We start from the raw sequence: 18,848 nt of genomic DNA, 5'->3' as shown, positions 1-18,848 counted from the left end.
CTTAAGGCACCTCCAACAGTACCATGCCCCCTAGCGCCAGGCTGGGTCACTGGCTCACTACCAACTCGTAAAGAAGAGCACAACCCAGTCACCACACCACTTCCTTCGACACCTTTCCGGAAGGGTCTCTCGTCCAACCAACTTGACCCAACTTGGCTCAAAAGACCTGGTGAGGCCCCAGCCTGAGGCAGGATGACAGAGTCTGCTGCAAGAACAACTTTTAAACATGGAAGAACGAGAAAGCAGACAGAATGACAGGGACCCTTTCGAACACTGGCCTGTATAGCTCCTTCCACAAGGTGATCTCAAAGCACTTTACAGACTCTGGGCTTGACCCCTAGAGGCGCTGTGCCCTCGCACGCCCATTGATTTCAGCTGGAGCGGCGGCTGCTCGCCCCCTCTCAGGATCATGCCCACTGAACTTCCAAAGAGCCCTCTGAGCATGATTCCCGCTTCAGAGTGGGAAAATGAGGCAGAGAGAGGTCAAGCGGCTTGCTCACGATCACACAGCAAGTCTGTGGCAGAGCCAGGAATAGAGTCCAGGATCTCCTGTAGCCAATAAGTGTCACTTCCTCCTTTTGTTAAAAAAAACAAAAACAAAACAAAACCAGCCCTTTCATTCCATAACCACCTCAACAGGAAAGATGACCTCTACAATGGAGAGAACAGCACTGCCCAGCCTCACAGGGGAGTTGTGAAGATAGGTATATTAAAGCTTGTGTGAAGTGCTCTGATATTATTGGGATGGAGGCCACGTAAGTGCAACAAATAAAGTGGTGTCTCTACCTCTTGACATCACTTGGCCTTAACTAGGTCACTTGATTTCAGAGTGTAGTTCCCATTACCAGAAGTCCCATTATCTTTAAATGGCAATAGATTACGAGGTTGATTTTGCCCCCAGAGAAGCCAACAGGGCAGCCAATTCTGCCCTGTTAAGCAGTTTTGAAGAAGCGAGATTGATTTTTCAGACGGATCTGGCTTAGCTCATTTAAAAACAAAACCCCCCACCTTTTCCCCTTACACAACAGTACCAGTTCTGAGTTGTTAAACAACAGCATTGCTCAACCTGTTTCGAATCGCACACTGGGCAAAACGCACAGTATCATCACTGTGCGGCTGCAAGGCCATTTCCTGCCAGTGGATGGTATTTTGCTAGAATCAGGGTTGTTTTAGGGTGTTGGGTCCCCTTCCCCCCCCAAGCTCCCCAGATGGATTGCCTGGTCTTTTATACTGACCAGCCTACTTTCTACCTTCATAGCACATAAGAACAGCACCTTCCCAACAACCTATACTCTCTTCAATTAAATGCAGTGAGGAAAGCAAGGAGCAAGTAGAAGACTGATTGTAAACCACAGGTCTTGAAGATCACAGGAAAAGGTCATTTGGGATGCACCGTATTACAGGAGAATATAGAACGGACATCAGGCTTGGCTACAGAAAGGGGGTCTGAGCTGCTGAAGAAGACTAGCAAGAGGACCCAGAAAAAGGCCTCTGCTGCAGAGCCCAGGGATCGGGAATGAGATACAGAGCTCTTCCTCTCTCGATCACTAATTAGAACACAGCCTTGGGCAGTCGTGACTGAAAGTTGTCATCACCTGATGGCTGCCTGCCTGCCTGCCTATGTGAAATGAGTTTACTGGGGTTCAATCCAAGTCTTTGGGAATCAGGGTTCAAATCCCTTTGATGCCAATGTCGCTGGGAAGGCTGATGTGCCGAAGCTAACACTCCCTCTTGCCCCGATACGCAGACTGTCCAGATCAGGCCCAAGGCCTCTTTCTGGGGTTGGAGCACTGATGGGAAAGCAAGCATGGCCACTGCTCAGACTTGCTCTGTGGATAAGATATGCTTTAGTCAAACAAGTTATTGGGCTTACCACAAGAGTTACTGGATGAAATTCTCTGGCTTGTGTTACACAGGAGGTCAGACTAGATGATCTAATGGTCCCTTCTGGCCATAAACTCTATGACTCTATTAACAGGAGACTGAAGCCTCAAAGGTTGTCAGTCTGGGACCTCCCACCCAGCACCGAAGAGACACAAGACATACCCACCGCAAACAAGAGACAGAGGGAGCCTGTCCCAACTGCAGGAAATGTTTGGCAGAAGGAGATCATCCCCTTCCACCCACCAGGAAAAACTGTAGCTCAGCTGAGAAAGTTGGGTGGCCCATGGGAGCTCACCCTAGGCTCACCAGGCTTAAAGTGTGTGAGGGGTTATTTCCCCCCTGCAGCACTGACACTGATCTGGTTTTATTACCTGTCTGGGTGACTCAATCTGTCCTTTCAAGAAGGACAAAGAAGCAGCTCTTCCCAGGGTATGCAGGGAGGCTCAAAACAATCTTGGAGCTGCAGATTCTCAGCACCTCAAAGGATCAGACTCACGGAAGCTTTGCGCCACCCTGTCTAATAAAAACTTCTCGTTACTCTCTCTGCCCCCCGCCCTCCGTCCCTGGCTTCCAGCTTTGAACTGCATGTCAGAATGTCTTAATCATTAGAAGAAGCACAACAAAAGGCTGCTACAGAGAGGAGAGCAGCACACCAAAGCAACAATGTTCTCAAGATCACAAACATCCTTTTCCTGGAGTTTCCTTGGCATCTAATTGACTTGCTCTGAGTGGTTAAAAAAAATTAAAAATAGGAAATTATCCTTTGTTTCTTTAGACTGCAGAGTTTATCATCGCTCTGGAGAGCCAGAAACACTTCCCGGCTAGCTCTGCATTTTTTCTGTACTGGGAGAAAGTCAGGTCCCAATCCTGTAGGATACTCAGTGTGCAGAACACCCCTTCACTTGGCTGGGATTTCTATGCATGGAGAGCACACACAATCAGGTTCTTCACCAGCAAATCTGCTCTCTTGATCTCTCCTCACTGCATCCAGTACTGGTTTTAGTAATGCAGCTTCCACTGTACATTACCTCCTCTTCTCCTGCCAAGATGACACCAAATTGTGGTTCTACTCTGAAACGTAGCCTCATGGGACCCTGTGTTTAACATATCTCAGTGATTTCTAGCTCAAGTGCTTACATGTATAAAGATGTTTTTTTTCTGATTTGCAGCCCTGCAAACTCAACCTGGATTTGACAGTGAAGCTGGGTCCTTTCCTTCTTGTAGATCTTCATCCACAATAAGGATGCTGCAGGTCAAATTCTACCCTCAGAAATACCTGTGCAACCTCACTGCCTTCAGTGAGTTTGCATAAGTTTAAATGACTGGACTTTACGAAGCAATTCAGTTCAAGACGCCCAATCCGGCTCCCTTTCCCATCACTGTGCTGGCTCTGCAGGAGTAATGGGAGATGAAGTTCATGCTAATTTTTGTCACTAAAGTCAGCAGAGCTGATGAGCAGCAAGGTGCCATTGTAAATTCGCTTTTCACAGCAGACCCACACTTTACATTAGAAACAGCAGATTTGAGCAGCTCTGACCTCCTTCATCTACGTTCGTTCAGTTGACTCAAAAAGTGGGTGGGAAGAGACTCCAAAGCTGTAGTTGGCCACCCAGCCTACTTAGCAACAGATGCAGAATTACTGAAATGAGCAGAATGTGAAAGTCCATTTGCAAATAGGAAACTTTGGTTAAATGTTTGTGTCTGTCTCCTGTGAAGGCTGCAGTCTATAGCAAAGGCTGGAACAATTTCTGCCCCCCTCCAGCTCCCCAGACATAGAACAGTCACATCAATTGCACCCAAGAATTAAGCAGAAGCAAAACTCGCCTGATCTGCTTTCCTTGGAAATGCTCTGCCAAGAGCAGTCATCACGTTCCATAGTCTACTGCTGTCTCTCTTTCCCTATCTCTGCCTACCATGAGCTGCTGGCACGATTCATTGCGTTATCTGTCTAAGGGCACACTCCAGCTTGGGAGCTTAAGTAGAGGATGCTTGGCACCCTGCAGGACTTGACTCTTCGATCTAAGCTCCTCTAAGGCTTGGTCTACACTAAACCCCCAAATCGAACTCAGGTACGCAACTTCAGCTACGTGAATAACGTAGCTGAAGTCGACGTACCTTAGTTCGAACTTACCGCGGTCCAGACCCGGCAGGCAGGCTCCCCCGTCGACTCCGCGTACTCCTCGCGGCGAGCAGGATTACCGGAGTCGACGGGGAGCACTTCTGAGTTCGATTTATCGCGTCCAGACAAGACGCGATAAATCGAACCCAGAAGTTCGATTGCCTGCCGCCGAACCAGCGCGGTAAGTATAGACAAGCCCTAAGAGAGGAACCTGCCTTTCTATGGGTCTCTACACATCACTAGTGCTATATAAAATAACTCTCTCCCAGCAATGGCCGTATTTTCAAGGGCTTAGCCCTGAGAACAGATTTTTAGAAGAGCTCTGCACGCAACATGCTGGGCTCTTCTGAAAATCTGGCCACTTATTTTGATGCCTAAATGGGTACTGAGCCCGTTTGAATTCTGACCACAAATGCCTTGCAGTCAGGAAGTCAGACTCACTAAGGTCAAAGCCCAGGAGTGTACCGTACCAGATGACAGGTCCTGAGCTGTCTTTGAAGATGGCAGCTGGAGAAAAGCATCAGTGAATGGGACTCTGGGAAGAGGGAAGGAGGAAGAAAAGTTACTGCTGCCACCTACGTTGGAGAATCAGCAGAGATGCCGATAAGTTCTTTTGCTTGAGACACTTGAATGGATTTTGCAAGTCTGGAGCAGCAGGCGCAGGACAAAAGCAAGACTCCTGCTTTATGGCAAAGACATTGGCAACCAGATTGTTTTCTTCCCTCCCACCCCATGAGTTTCAGGCTAACAGCCCAAGTGAAACTGCCTTGGGTTGCAATAGCACAAGTCATCTTCATTCTCATCTCCCTTCTCCTGCCCTGCAAAGAGCACATGGGTTATGCTCAAACTGTTAACACCTCTGAAACCTCAGGGCAACCAAGATGCCAGGAAGCACCATTGCCATTTTAGAAGCTAAAACTATCATCTCTTTATAACCATGGTCTCCAATATCTAGGGAGAGGACGAAACAACAGTACAGCTAATACATGAACCAGGTCCTACCAAGCCAAGGGACGGTATGACCTGCTGACAATAGCTGCTCCCTCCAACCATCTTGTGGCTAAGTACCATCCTGCACAGGCAAGAAAAGCCTCTCGCCAGTGGTTTAATGAAAAAAGAAAGATGGTTAGATAACGCCCTTTGACGGAAACCCAACTTCCTCCAAGTGGACAAGTCCTTCATTTGCATCATTTCCTTCTGCCAAGAATAACTTCATCAAGATTTTGTTTTAATTTATCCTTTTTAGAATGCCGAGCTTGTGCCAGGCATCCTCTCCAAGAGGAGGAAGTGAACCTGCTGGGAAAGTGAGCCAGCTTCCCTTAGAAGGGCCCAGGAGAGTGCGCCGGAAGCACAGATTTGTGCTAAGAGGCCAGGATGTATCCATTGTCCAAACTGCGATGGAGAAGCTCTCCTTCCCCTCCCCACCCACTCTCACTGCACTGTTGTGAAAGAAGAGAAGTTGATAGCATTATTAGCACATAGGAGGAAAGCAGCAGCTTTCTCTGGTTTTGTAAGCAGAGCATTAACTCTGTCACATCCCAACACAAATGCAAACCTCACCAGTTCCATCCAAGGTTATCCTGGAGAGTTGGTAATCCTTCTCAGGTCGTGGAGCCTATGACCCAGCAAGAGGAGATCAGAGTGGGAAGTCATACTACCGTCTATTCCCAGCTGGGCTACAGAGTTTACCAAGAGCAGGACTGGTGTGACTTTCAGATCACAGCCTTACAGGTATCTTCTTTCCCAATGACCTTCAAAGACAAAGTCCTTCTCCAGGCCCCCAACTGCTCTGACCCACCTGCTGCCTCTAACCACAGGGCAGCTCACCTTCTGCTCAATCCTCCCCCCACACCCCCCAAAAAAACAACAACAAAAAACAAAACAAGTTAACCCCAATTAGTAAAGAGACAACTGCCCCTGGAGCTTCACGCTAGTGCATGGGGAGCTCCACTCTTTTGGCTGTGGACACATGCATGAGAAGCCCATCATTAGCACCATAAGGCAGGATGCTTGACACCAAGGATGAAACCGTTCTTGCTCATCTCAGCTGGGCATTGATGCAGAAGCCTATTGGTGAAAATGTAAATGTCAGCACTGTTAACTATTTCACTGCTGAGCAAAGCACAAAAGGAAGTACTCTGATACTATGGTGATGGGTGCTAATATAAGAACCTAGATGGACAGAGAGAAAGGAGAGGTACAGCCATATGAAGAGTCACCCAATTTACTGAGCGTGGCATCTCATTTTGGTGTCACGAGTAGGCAGAGCTTGGGTTGTGGAAGGCATTAAATCCAGCCACACAAACAGTCCATTGAATCGGAGCATTTTGACCTATCCATCTCATTCTCTCCCGTGGGCATGGGGAAAAAAAAACACCCTTCCCATCTCATTTTTTAAATGCACCCACCCTGCTGCCCCTGCAGCCGCCCCAACCTTTGCAGGCCAAGCACCTGAGCAGGAGGGGGTGAATGGAGACTGAATCCCCATCATTACCAGAGGACCACACACACATACCAGCCTCTAATTTGGAGCCTGATCCAGAAATGAACTCTATGCACATAATTCCCACTCTAATCCATGGGATTTACATGCATGGAATATATTCAAGAATCAGGAAGTGCTGCAAGGGGTGACGTTTTATTTACAGAAGAGTGAAACCCCTGGATATAGAGTTTTCGTGCCCAACAGGACCCTCCTCTACAGCAGCACAGGCAAGGAGCTGCATTCCAACCATGGGGCCAACTCCACAGACACAATGAGCACCCGCAACTCCTGTGGACACCCGTACCTGGCTATCACATGTGGCACAATCCACCTACTCTGGTTGTGAGCATCCTCCACCCGTGTTACCGAAGCAATAGCAATCCTCCATATATCTCAGGGGAAGTCGCAGGGAGGTGAAGGGAACTCCCCCCAATCCTCATTTGCATGATCATAAAAAAAGTTCTTCAATAACCAGAAATGTCTATCAGCTCCCACCTGAAAGTTTAGTGGGTCCACTCCCCACCCCGGGGACGAATCATTATTACATCATCTCACCACCCCCACTCCTCAAAAATAACCTAACCAGCAGATGACTAACCCTAGGAAATTCTGTTAGACAAACCGTCCTAAGGGATGTTTGTTACACTGAAGTCAGGTGGTGGTTCCCTCTTAAAGGGCACATGTTCTAACACCGCTGAAGCCCTTTCACGGTCCTCCCCCATTGACTGAGCTCCACCAAGAAGACTCACCCCGTGGGACACCTGGGCAGCAATGGAGTTAAGTAAATAAGTCCTAGTGTCACTTAAGACCTTGTAAAAATGGCTTCACTTCGTTCCCATTGGACTATTCCTGTCCTCCCCCACACAATCCCAAATGGCAGCAAGTCCATGACCTTTTCCTACATTATTCCCAGCCCCTCTCTACAGCACTACCACCTTGGTCTCTGAGCGCCAAGGACCGTGGTCTCCCGGTGGGCAGGCATCTAGGTCACAAAAGCCCCCCATCACAACTGGCCCCCTTGTGAGCAGTCTCAGAAGAAAGACCAAGGGTGAGAGGACATGGAAACTCAGCTCCCCTCTCATCCCCAGAGATGAAGTCCCTCCTGGTTTGGGCAGATATGCACATTGACAGCACCTTCCCCGTCCACTGCCTTTTGCAGTACCTGTTCTGTGAATAAGGGCCTTTGGTCTCTCCAGGGCTGTTGTTCCAGAGCTATTTACCATATTAAAGCCCCAACATGGGACACAGTGAATTTCAGTGATGGGGATGTGTGTTTAACACATGTAATGTTTTCTATAACCTCAGTGTCATGATTCTGCCTACCAGAGCAATCAATGGAGAATAACACCAGAGCTGCATGGAACCGAGGCAGAGGTGGTGGCTCTAAGTGAGGGGTGCAGTTCTACCTCTCCGAAAGGTTGTGTGTCCACTTGGGCAAGGAAGCAGAGAGGCTATTTGCAGAACATGGGGGAAGGTGCTTGGGGAAACAGGGGAAGGAAGACAGAAGGAGCCACAGGGCAGGTATGTCGTCAAGCAGCAGCAGCATGTAGAGGATAAGAGAGTTGGGGAATAGGGAAAAAGGCTCTATTAGGCAGAGTGGGGAGGTTACCAAGAGTTGTTGTGGTGTGATGGAATTGTCTGTGTAAATGCAGAGTTTCTCCACAGTCAGGGGCATGGTCTCTCGCAGCTTGGAAGCCAGGAGCATGCAGACGGCCCCCAGAAGCTGCAAGTGATTTTTTTGAGTAGGGACCGAAGATAGGTAGCGATCCACGTAGTTCATGGCCAAGGGGAAGACCTCCTCTTCGCACTTCTGCTCCTCACACACCTGATGAAACCCAACAGAAGAAAGGAAGTGTTTTAAATGCAGGACTCCTCAGCTCCTGTCCGCATCAAGACTTCAAAACTACTAGTTATTGTAGTGTTTGGCATTTCTGTGGAACCTTTTGTCTGGTGCTCTCAAAGCACTTTTGGCTTTAAGAGCCAAATTCTCTGCTGGTTTAACTCCAATACATCACCAGCAGAGAATTTGGCCCAATGTCCTAGAACTCGCCTCACCTTCCCCTGGGAGGTAGGGAAAATAGTAAACTGGGTATAATGGAGGCACAAAGAGGTTAAAGACCAAAATCTTCTAAAGTGTCCACTGATTTTGAGTGCCTCTGTTTCTGATTCTCCAACTTCAAGCATCTAGGTCTTAATGATCAGATGTGCTGATCACTTCCTGCTCTCCTTGAATGGGGGTGCTCAGCACCTCTGAAAAAATCAGTCCCAGTGTGGCTACAGCTGGCCACCCAAAAACTGAGGCACCAAGAATCAGTGGCCACTTTTGAAATCTCTGGGCTAAGTGACTTGCCCAACATCACAAAAAGAGTCACTCTCAGGGCCAGGGATAGAACCCGAGTTCAGACTCCTGGCTCCCCTCCTCTATCTACACCACACTTATGACAGGCATAAACAGAATCCGGGAATCCTAAATTTAAGTCCCTTGTTCTATTCCCTCAACTATGCTATTAATACACCGGCCATATTTATTTCCTTGTTTTAACAGAATTACAAAAATATTGAGGTTTCCCCCTGTGCTATAGCAAAGATCATCCTTCTCTTTCAAACTGTAACTTTGACTCCCTGTGTACTCTCTACCCACATAAAACCGCATCCCAGAGACTTTCTCCTTTAAAAAAAAAAATAGACTCACTTCTCATTTCACAGATTTAATTTTGCCTCATTCCCCCCCACCCTCATTTAAAATAAAAAATGAAAGATTAGCGTTTAGAACTAAATCCTGCTGCCACTGAAGTCAATGGAAGTTGTGCCAGCAACTTCAATACGACCTACATTTGGTCTTAATAGCTCAAATCCTATTAAATCGCACCCTTAGGAAATCCCAGTGATACAGCCTCTAAGTTTACTTTGGGCTCCTTCAACTCCTACTGAGTTCAGTGTCTTGCAGAATCAAGCCCCAAAGCAGCTTTTAGCCAAGTAACTATCTCAGAAAGTGCATTTAAGACAGAGGATAATTTAAAAAGTTGGAATCGGCATGTGCTTAAAAATGGAAACGCGCAGTTTGTCGCGACAGCCAGTGGGGTGGAGAGATCGACAGCCTGAATTCAATCTGGATTCTGTTTCTTCCTCATGTAATTTCATTTTCCTCTGAGTCTAGACTATTCACTGCTTGATCATTTATGAAAAGAGACGGAGACATCTCCGATATTTTCCTCATTAAGTTGTTTAATGCTGAGGATCACATTCCTTTTGATTTAGCAGAGTGGGATGTTGTGATGTTTTTCTACCCAGGCTCTCTCTTACAGCTGCATTGAAACTCCAGCTCTCTAAACTGCCAGACAGAGGGCAGAGAACTTTAAGCTGACAGTCTGGGGGCCTGGGGTAAGGCGGGTGGGACCCCCTAGAGGCAAAAGCACACACTGCCAGGGCGTGGAAGAGAGCATGCTGTCTGGGTGGGGGTGGCCCTCTTGGTGCAGAAGGAAATGCTGCAATTCCCCATATGCAGAGGTGGAAATCATGCTCCCAAGCACCCCGGGTCTATCACCACTACAAAAACCCGGGGGGGGGGAGGGGAAGGCCTCTTTTAAATGCCCTCTTACCCCACTATTCCCCCTGCCTAACCATCCCCCCAAAAGATTGACCACCAGAGCCCTCCCACCACAGATTGAACCCCCACACACCAGAGGCCTCTCCCCGCCCCATCAGACTGTCTCCTTTGGAACTCATCCTGCAGCAAGTGACACCCCAGACCCTCTCCCAAGCGTCCCCCCTACCAACTGATACAGATCCCACAAACCGAATGCCTTCCCCACCCAAAAAAAAATCTCCCCCCCAATTGCCCCCACCACTAGGTGACCCCACTACATCCATTCACACTCCAGTGCGATTGGGGTGGGTCTCTCTCTCCCACACCCAGCAGGCACAGCCTCTCTCTCTGCCTGTGTCTGCGGTGGGGACAAAGGGGTAAGGAAAAGCGTTGTTGCTGGACTCCAGGATGGATCTGGGGGCACTGGGGGTAGGACCCGGGTTAGGGGAGGGGGGGGGGGGGGGTCCCGTACCTCCAGCATCCAAAAAGCCAGCATCTTCCGCATGTACGGCTTGATCTCCTTCTGCACGCAATGGAAGTAGGAGACCCGGGGGCTATAGCGCTCCTCCTGGCTCAGCAGGTTCTGCAGCACCCGCCGGTCCCCCAGCAGCTGGGGGTCCCGCTCCGCCCTGGGCACACGGGGGCCCCCCTCCACGCACAGCAGCTCCATGTGCCTGGATCCTGGGGAATGGTGGGAGAACGGGGGCAGCAGGGACAAGGATCTCAGGGCCGCAGCTGGGGGAAGGGGGAGCCGGCGGCAGGGAGGGGGCACTCCCAGCCGGGGAGCGGGGCGAGCAGGCAACACCGACCCCAGCGAGGTGCCTCCCGGCCGCTCTGCCCCGCGCTCCCGGCCGCACTGACAGCGCCGGCTCCACTGTTACAGTTTTTAGAACGTCGGGAAGTGAAGGGGCGGGGCGCCGGGCGGGCCCCTCCTCGCCGGAGGGAGGGGGAAAGGAAAGGAGCCCCCTGGGTCCCATGGTGGGCTAGGCGGCTGCCCTGCTGCAGGAGGGGGCTGTTTCCCCGCCCATGCGCTCTAGACTGAAAACAAAAAAAGATATTCCCCCCCCCCCTCCAATTTTCTTTTTTGCCACCACTGCACTGGAAAGCCATGCCCACCCCTGCCCCCCGAAATCCCCTCCGCGCTCTGATTTCATGGTCTCTTGCTACTGCGGCTACTCCACAGCCAGTGGGAAGGGACACTGACTTTTCACTCCACCCAGTGGACCCAAGCTCACCCATTGCAGCCTTGTGAAGACCTAGGGTGACCAGATAGCAAGTGTGAAAAATCAGGTGGTGGTGGGGGGGGTAATAGGCACCTATATCATAGAATCATAGAATATCAGGGTTGGAAGGGACCTCAGGAGGTCATCTAGTCCAACCCCCTGCTCAAAGCAGCACCAATCCCCAACTAAATCATCCCAGCCAGGGCTTTGTCAAGCCTGACCTTAAAAATCTCTAAGGAAGGAGATTCCACCACCTCCGTAGATAACCCATTCCAGTGCTTCACCACCCTCCTAGTGAAAAAGTTTTTCCTACTATCCAACCTAAACCTCCCCCACTGCAACTTGAGACCATTACTCCTTGTTCTGTCATCTGGTACCACTGAGAACAGTCTAGATCCATCCTCTTTGGAACCCCCCTTCAGGTAGTTGAAAGCAGCTATCAAATCCCCCCTCATTTTTCTCTTCTGCAGACTAATATATATAAGACAAAGCCCCAGATATTGGGACTGTCCCTATAAAATCAGGACATCTGGTCACTCTATGAAGATCCTGTATCAAGACATCAATCGCTTTGAAACATCATCATGCTGCAGTGATGCTGGGTGTCAAAACATCACACGGAATCCATCAGAGTCACGCTGCCTCAGATAACGTACTGGGCGCTTGTCCATAAGGCACAACTGAATATTGCCCTGAGTCAAAGAGTTTACAGTCCAAATAACAAAGTAAGAAGAAAGATTGTATTGCGGAAGCCCAGATGAGGGAATCACTTGCAGGGGGGTTGTTTGTTGTTATTATTTATTATTAGCATTAGTAATACTTTACTACAGTATCTGTCTATCATCAGCGCAACCACCAATGTTATCCAGTTGTGTTGAAACCACATCAAGTTTCAAGATCCGTGAGCACATTATGAGTATTCCTCATGGGGCATGAGTTCACCTGGTTCAAAACAGGACAATCTGGAACTCGCAGAACGATTGCCAGCTCTGTTAATTGATTAGTTCAGTCTCTTCAATATTTAATTTTGCAGCTATTTTTATCTAGGACTCCTGGAAGCTATGAGAATAATCAGATGTGAGTCTGTTGAAAGGATGTCTGTACTGGGCTTTTTTCCTCCAAAACCTATCCCAGTATTGCTAATACTAGGGCAGCTCCCTGAAGATAGCAACTTGGAAGCTTGTGTAGACAAGGCTTCCACAGCTACTGGTGTTTTTAACAGCATGTAATAATGGTTTTGAAATAACACATTCTGAACTTTTGAAAACTATCCTGAGCTCTTGCCTTTTTAGACTAGAGACTCTTTAGGGCATGAGCTATCTCTCATTGTGTTTGTAAAAGTGCCTAGCACGATGGGGTCCTCCCCGATCTCTGTTGGGACCTCTAGACGCTACTATAATACAAATAATTAAAATAATAATAATTAATACTTGGCTTATCTACATTAGTGTTCCTGATGTTGCTAACACTGTTGGAGCTGCACCAGTGTTAGTAATGATGGGGGAGATTTTTTTTTTTAAAGCTTTTATTACATGTCTCTGCATACTCAAAGCACTGCGTATGCTCAGCACATGGTTTCTACACATGGTTTTCAAAAGTTCATAAACTTCTTTTAAAACCATTTTTTTTTTCAAATTTAGCACAGATTAGCCTGCTTTCCAGATTACTTATATGTCAAGTGTGAAGACTTAACTCTGGTTTTGAGTTTTCCGAGCTCAAAAGAAAGTCAAAATGCATCATATAAAATGAAAAACATTTTCCCTTCGCAGGTATAGAATTAGAAAAAGAGCTGAATGGAATTTCTTCAAACTTTCAAATTAAAAAAATAAAATCTTCATCAGATTGAGAGTGAGCATGAGAAATTTCATCCCAAAAGGTCAAATTTTGAGAAAATTCTGAATATGAGAGGGAAAGGATTAGAATGAAATGGCCAGCTCATATGAACTTTGTAACTACCACAGTGCTGTAATATGGCAACTGTAGGAACAGTTGGAAGCTGGGTGATTAATCATATAATCATAGAGGTTAGTGGTGGAAAATACTTTTTAGATCATCTACTCCATTCATTTGCTCCTTACTCTATTTTCTAGTGCTTTATCCAGGGTTGGATTAAATGTCTCAAAAGAAGGCGCTTTGCAAAGGGCCACATGTAGCAATTTATGCTGCAGTGTTACTGTGCTAAAACCACATTAGGTGTCCTGAGGAGTGGTAGCTGACCCATGGATTCAAACTGGGGTGGCCAAAGTTCAGTTTATCTGCAGCAATCCCTAAGAGGAGGCTTGGAAAAAAGATGTGTAAGTCACCATATTCAGGAGAAATTGAATACACAGATATCATGGACATGTTGGATGAAGTGTCATGTACCTAAGATGGAGATTGTGATCAGTAGTACAGGTACTAGATTAGTATAAGGCATTCCAGGAGCATTCTCCTGGAAATATGTTTGTAACGTATAACATTTCATCTTAAAAGAACGTAGGATCAAAGAAGTTAGAGATTGAACGACCAACCAGATCTTTGAGTTTATTCTTTCTCTCTCTTCCCAAGTTGTATTCACTACCACTTTGAGGCATCTAATACTTTTGCTTGATCTTCTAAAAATCTATGTTCAATCATTATAAAAAACAGTAACCAAGAAAGAACACATTTTATAAACTTGTTTATTTTTGAGCATAAGCAAAACAAGACAAAAGTCTTTATCTGCCCTGTTCAGGAACATTGACACTCAGGAGAAAAAAATATTTTTTGATCAGAGGCTTCAGAGTTCAAAATGCTGCTCATTTTATATCTCCATAGACATGAAGATCATGTACATACCAGATTTGATATAAATCATACCCTAGAACTTAAAACTTCCATTTACTTCAAGGAATATGGGACCAGGCATTAGTTCTATCTATCTATCTATCTATCTATCTATCTATCTATCTATCTATCTATCTATCTATGCCATTTCTAATGATCCCATCATCATAACTATCATATTATCTTGGTACTGATTGCATGGTGTGCTACACAACGCTCACATAAAATCTTACAGCAACGTAGCACAGAAGAGGAGTAAAGTGGCGAGGGTATGTGGAAATATATTGATTCTATCCCAGTCCTAAAATGAAAAAGGGGAATTTCAGTAGGTGATATTAGAGAGACAAGGGTGGGTGAGGTAATATCTTTTTTGGACCAACTTCTGCTGGTGAGAGAGACAAACTTTCAAGTCACACAGAGCTCTATCCTGGGACGGACACGGCTACAACTACATTGCATACAGTAGGTGATATGACATTCCAAAAATCCACCTCCTATTACAACTTTCTTCCACCTTCCTTCACTTCCTGCTGTGTGGGCACGAAATATTTGAAGAATCCCTGAGAGCATTTCTGTAGACCAGTCAGATGGATTTAAACCACAGTGACCCCCACCCCATTCCTTTATTGTTGGCGGCATCTTTTGTTTTGTACACAGAGTGAGGAGGGCCTCAAATCCCACATTTTCAGTAAAAATAGACAGCAGCTATTTTCTTTAGCCAAGCAAAGGGAAACCACAGCGCTGGGTTCTTGGTCCCTACATTTTCTGGACTATGTCCTTTGAAATTGAAAGTTTCAGGTCATATACCAGACATAATGGTCTCGCTCACGTTTGCTTAGTGTCCCATGGGTGGGTCTAACTCAGCCTGAGTGTTAGAAATATGTTGAAGCTGGAGTCAATGGATTTGGGGGGTGGGGGGAGGAAGAGAGAGAAGCAGCAGGGAAATGAAGACTGTTGCATAAGAGAGAAAGTGTTCCTTCCAGATGATGATTTGGCAAAATTGATGCATCTGCCAGCCACATTATCAGGCTAGAAAGGCAAATTACAGACTTCAAGAGTTTGTGTGGAGGGAAGGGAGTACATTCCCGGAAAACCAAATTTTGGTTACTGTTGATCATGGATAGACAACTTCCTGGCTTCAGTGGTAGAAAAGTCAGAAATGTAAAAAAAGGAAATTCCTTCAGAGAAAAAAAAATTGAGGGTTTCTAGACCTCCAGGATGTCAAACCAGCAATGCTTTCCTTTGCTGAATCACAAGGGGGATCATTCTTTTGGAATGTAGATGATGTACAAACAGTCACCAGCACTAGGAGCTTTTAAAGGGGCACTGAAGCTACAGGTCCAGAATCTCTGTGGATGGGCAGCTGCTATCAAATTCACATTCAGACCACCATTAGGAAGAAGGCTGGAGAAATATGTCAGGCTGTTCATTAAAGAAACAGATCCAGTTTGGCAGTTGGTGTAAATCAACATAGTGCCATTGACTTTGATGGAGCTACACTGATTTGCACCACCATGATGTTCGTTCATAGACATGAGGGGGTACATCTTCCATACTTCTGTCTTTGCCTTTTGCAGACACTATTCATTCAACTTTGAACTGTCCAGGACTTGACTATCTTCTTTCTTCTCTGTCAGACCTGACTAAAGCAATATCAATGATGTCATAGTGAAACTGATTAACGTACATGAAGGTCCCGAAAACCAAACCCACATGAATGAGCAAATAACTATAAAATTTACTGTAGGAAATACCCAAAATGAGACTAAAAAACAGACACCATTTCATGTGAGAGTTTAATAATAATACTGCATACTTTTCATCTTAGGATCTCAGGGCACTTTACACATCTTAATTAGCTAAACTTCATGACCCACTTTACCCCTTGAGGCAGGCGCATATGATGCCCATTCTACAGAGGGGAAAATTAAGGTACAGAGAGGTTAAGTCACTTGCCCAAGGTTAAACAGAAATTCATTGGTACAGAGGGAAATATGAACCAGAAGTCCTGGTTCCTGGTCCCATGCTTTAAACACAACCCTTAAAGGGTCCTTGATGTCCTTTCTCATAATTTAATCATTATGTTCTCAGGAAAAACTCCCACAGACTTCAAGGAGAGTTTGGCCTAGTATTGCAGGATTTGACCCATGGGATGTATGTCCTAATGCTATTTCCTAATAATGGCAACCATAATGCTCCATTTCCTCAGACCTTGTCAAACTTTTGAGTACAAGTAACTATTTCATTGTGATATCATCAGGCTGAGCAGTAGAACACTGAATGTCAGCAATCCTTAACTGCATCATGTTGTAGAACAAGCCCTCTGAAGAAGAAAGCTCTCTCTTTGAGCTGGTCGACACACAGCTGATTTAACTATTTCTGTCAGGGATGTGATTTTACACCCATTATAATTATATTGGTACAGATTCCAGTGTGGATGTAGTTATATCAGTATACAAGTGCTAATACCATAATAGTCTGGGAATAATCTATATCGGTATAACACCTTTACACTGGTTTAGCTGTGTCCACACAAGCAATATCAGTTTCTAAATCAATATAGTTAAAGCAGTACAAAAGCTGTCTGTATACAAACACATAGTTTGGGATGCTTGCAGAACAGACCTAAATAGCGATAGGAAGTAGCCACTCTTATGAAGAGGGAAGCCATATGTCTTGTATTTTTACCCTGTAATGGGGCTTTGCAACTGACTGGCTGTATGACCCTGTGCAAATCACTTGGGTCAAAATTTCCAAAAATGGCTACTGATTTTGGGTGTCTCAATTGTGGGGCATGTTGGGCCTGATTTTCAGAAACGTTGAGCACCCGTATCTCCAAATGAAGTCATCGACTTCAACAGAAATTGTGCTGATGGACGCCAGCTGAGGATCTGGTCCAATGAACCTGGAAGCAGCACTTCACCTGACTTTTTACAAAAAGCATCAGTACTGTCTTTAGCTGTTCATCTGTCATTTTTAGCAGCTGTTTCTGTGCATTTGTTTCCCTTTTCCTAACATAATCTAAAATTAAATTGCATTTTCATTGACTCAAAAATGTACCAAACTCAGGCATCACCTGGTGAATGGTTGGTTTTGTCTCTGAACCAGGCCTTTTAGAAACTAACCAAATTCAAGTGGGAAAGAAAGAAAGATAGTAGAGTGAAACTAAGCAATTTCAGAAATCAAACTGAGGCTTGGAAAGCCCCCAAATCGAGATTATATTTAGCTAATTTTAGGGGATTATCTGTGGTTCAGTTCATGCAAATTAAAAAAAGAGCTTGTAAATTTTACATATAAAATATATTTTTTAACACACCCTTCCCTTGTCACTCCTTCTTCTCCCCTTCCCCCACCCTGAGTAGATCACACTACCCAAGCTTTGCACACAATATTTTGTGTCCGAGATGTTTTAAATCTTTTTTTTTTTAATGACTTTTGGCTACGTTATTTCTGTTTGCATGGCAAAGCCAGCAAATGCCTCTTGACTGGCCAATCCAGCCACTGACAAATTGGCGTCACCAGTCAATAGGGCAAAAAACTGGTGGTCATGACGCCTGGGTTCTATTCCTGGCTCTACTGTGTGATCATGGACAAATCACGTCCCCTCTTTGTGCCTTGATTTCCCCATCTGTAAAATGGGGATAAAGACATTTACCTGGCTTTGTAAAGTGCTTTGAGATCCTCTGATGAAAAGAGCTACTGTAAGTGACAGAAATTAATGGAGTCTGAATTATTATTGAAATATTTATTCATAAGTCCCTACCCCAAACAGTTTATAGTCTAAGGCAATACTACCCTGCCTCATTACAAGGCTGTGTGCTGTTCTGCTCTACAAGAGCCTAGGGAGATTGGTGGGCACTCTACACCCCCAACGTGCCTCCTCCATGCAAGTCTACACATAACTACAGATCTGTCCCTTGGTACCCAGCTCCCCTCCCCGCCGCCCCCAGAGCTGAGCTCAACCCCTCCCCCAATGCAGAACACAGGAATCCTGCCTCCCCAATGTTGTGTGACAGAACCTCATTGGTTCAACTGCTAGGGGAGAAGTGGCTGTGGGGGAGAAGGCAGGATTGGCCCCCAAGTGTTCAGTTCAATGATGGGCCCAAGCCATAGAGTCCAGATCTAGATCTGAACCTTCCTAAGATTTGGAGGTGTTAGTCGTAGTGTTTAGTTTTGATCCATTATAGACACTGGGGGGAGCAGCCAAAAAGTTCTGACCCAGATTCAGATCCAAACTTCTGCCTTGAAAAGAGCTGGGTGTAGGAGTCAGTGTGTGCAAAGGATGTATCCCTTCACCCAAAGGAAAGCAAGGCCGGAGAGTGGATGCAGGGATGTCCCCTTTCCCGAGGCTCATGTGCTAAGAACCAGGATCATGGACTTACGGTACCACAGTAATAAACCACGGCTAAGAATAGTTGAAGAGAGAAAAAGGCAAATAAACAGGCAAATATCCACACTGTGAGACCCACACATTATGATATTTTTAAATTAAAGCTTGTATTTAAACCTACCCTGCTGCTCACTGTCCCAATGGACTCAGAGCCTTACTCTGAAGCAGAAAACTGCGGGCCAGTTTCAGAGCTGGTGTCAGTGGGTGGGACTCAGATGAAACCAAGAATCTGGTCTGGATTTGGTTCCATGCCTTTTAGTGTGGGTGCTATTCACGGAGGGAAGGGGTGTGGATTTGGCTCTGTGTGTGTGTATCTATGTAGGTGTGTAGTGGCTGCAAGGCGAGGGGGGCAGGGC

General features: G+C 46.2%; 1 protein-coding gene across 3 annotated transcripts in view; it reads right to left on the bottom strand.

Annotated features, from left to right (window-relative positions):
- The window catches only part of CCND3 (cyclin D3), a 69,056-nt gene that overhangs the window by 9,461 nt on the left and 40,747 nt on the right, over positions 1 to 18,848 (bottom strand). The window contains exons 1-2 of one of the 3 annotated variants that reach the window (XM_005308281.4): positions 10,547 to 10,967; positions 8,098 to 8,313 (exon numbers count right to left, since the gene is read on the bottom strand). The exons of 1 other annotated variant lie outside the window; for it this stretch is intronic. In XM_005308281.4, coding sequence (XP_005308338.1) covers positions 8,098 to 8,313; positions 10,547 to 10,744 — 414 coding nt within the window. In that variant the 5' untranslated portion in view covers positions 10,745 to 10,967. Of the gene's footprint in view, positions 1 to 8,097; positions 8,314 to 10,546; positions 10,968 to 18,848 lie in introns of those variants that run through there. One more of the 3 variants, XM_065591600.1, reaches the window with a different exon arrangement.

Source organism: Chrysemys picta, chromosome 4 (genome assembly GCF_011386835.1).
Source record: "Chrysemys picta bellii isolate R12L10 chromosome 4, ASM1138683v2, whole genome shotgun sequence".
Classification (NCBI taxonomy): Eukaryota; Metazoa; Chordata; order Testudines; family Emydidae; genus Chrysemys; species Chrysemys picta.
The sequence above is the reverse complement of the archived record's forward strand: the minus strand, read 5'-3'. Positions and strand labels throughout refer to the sequence as shown.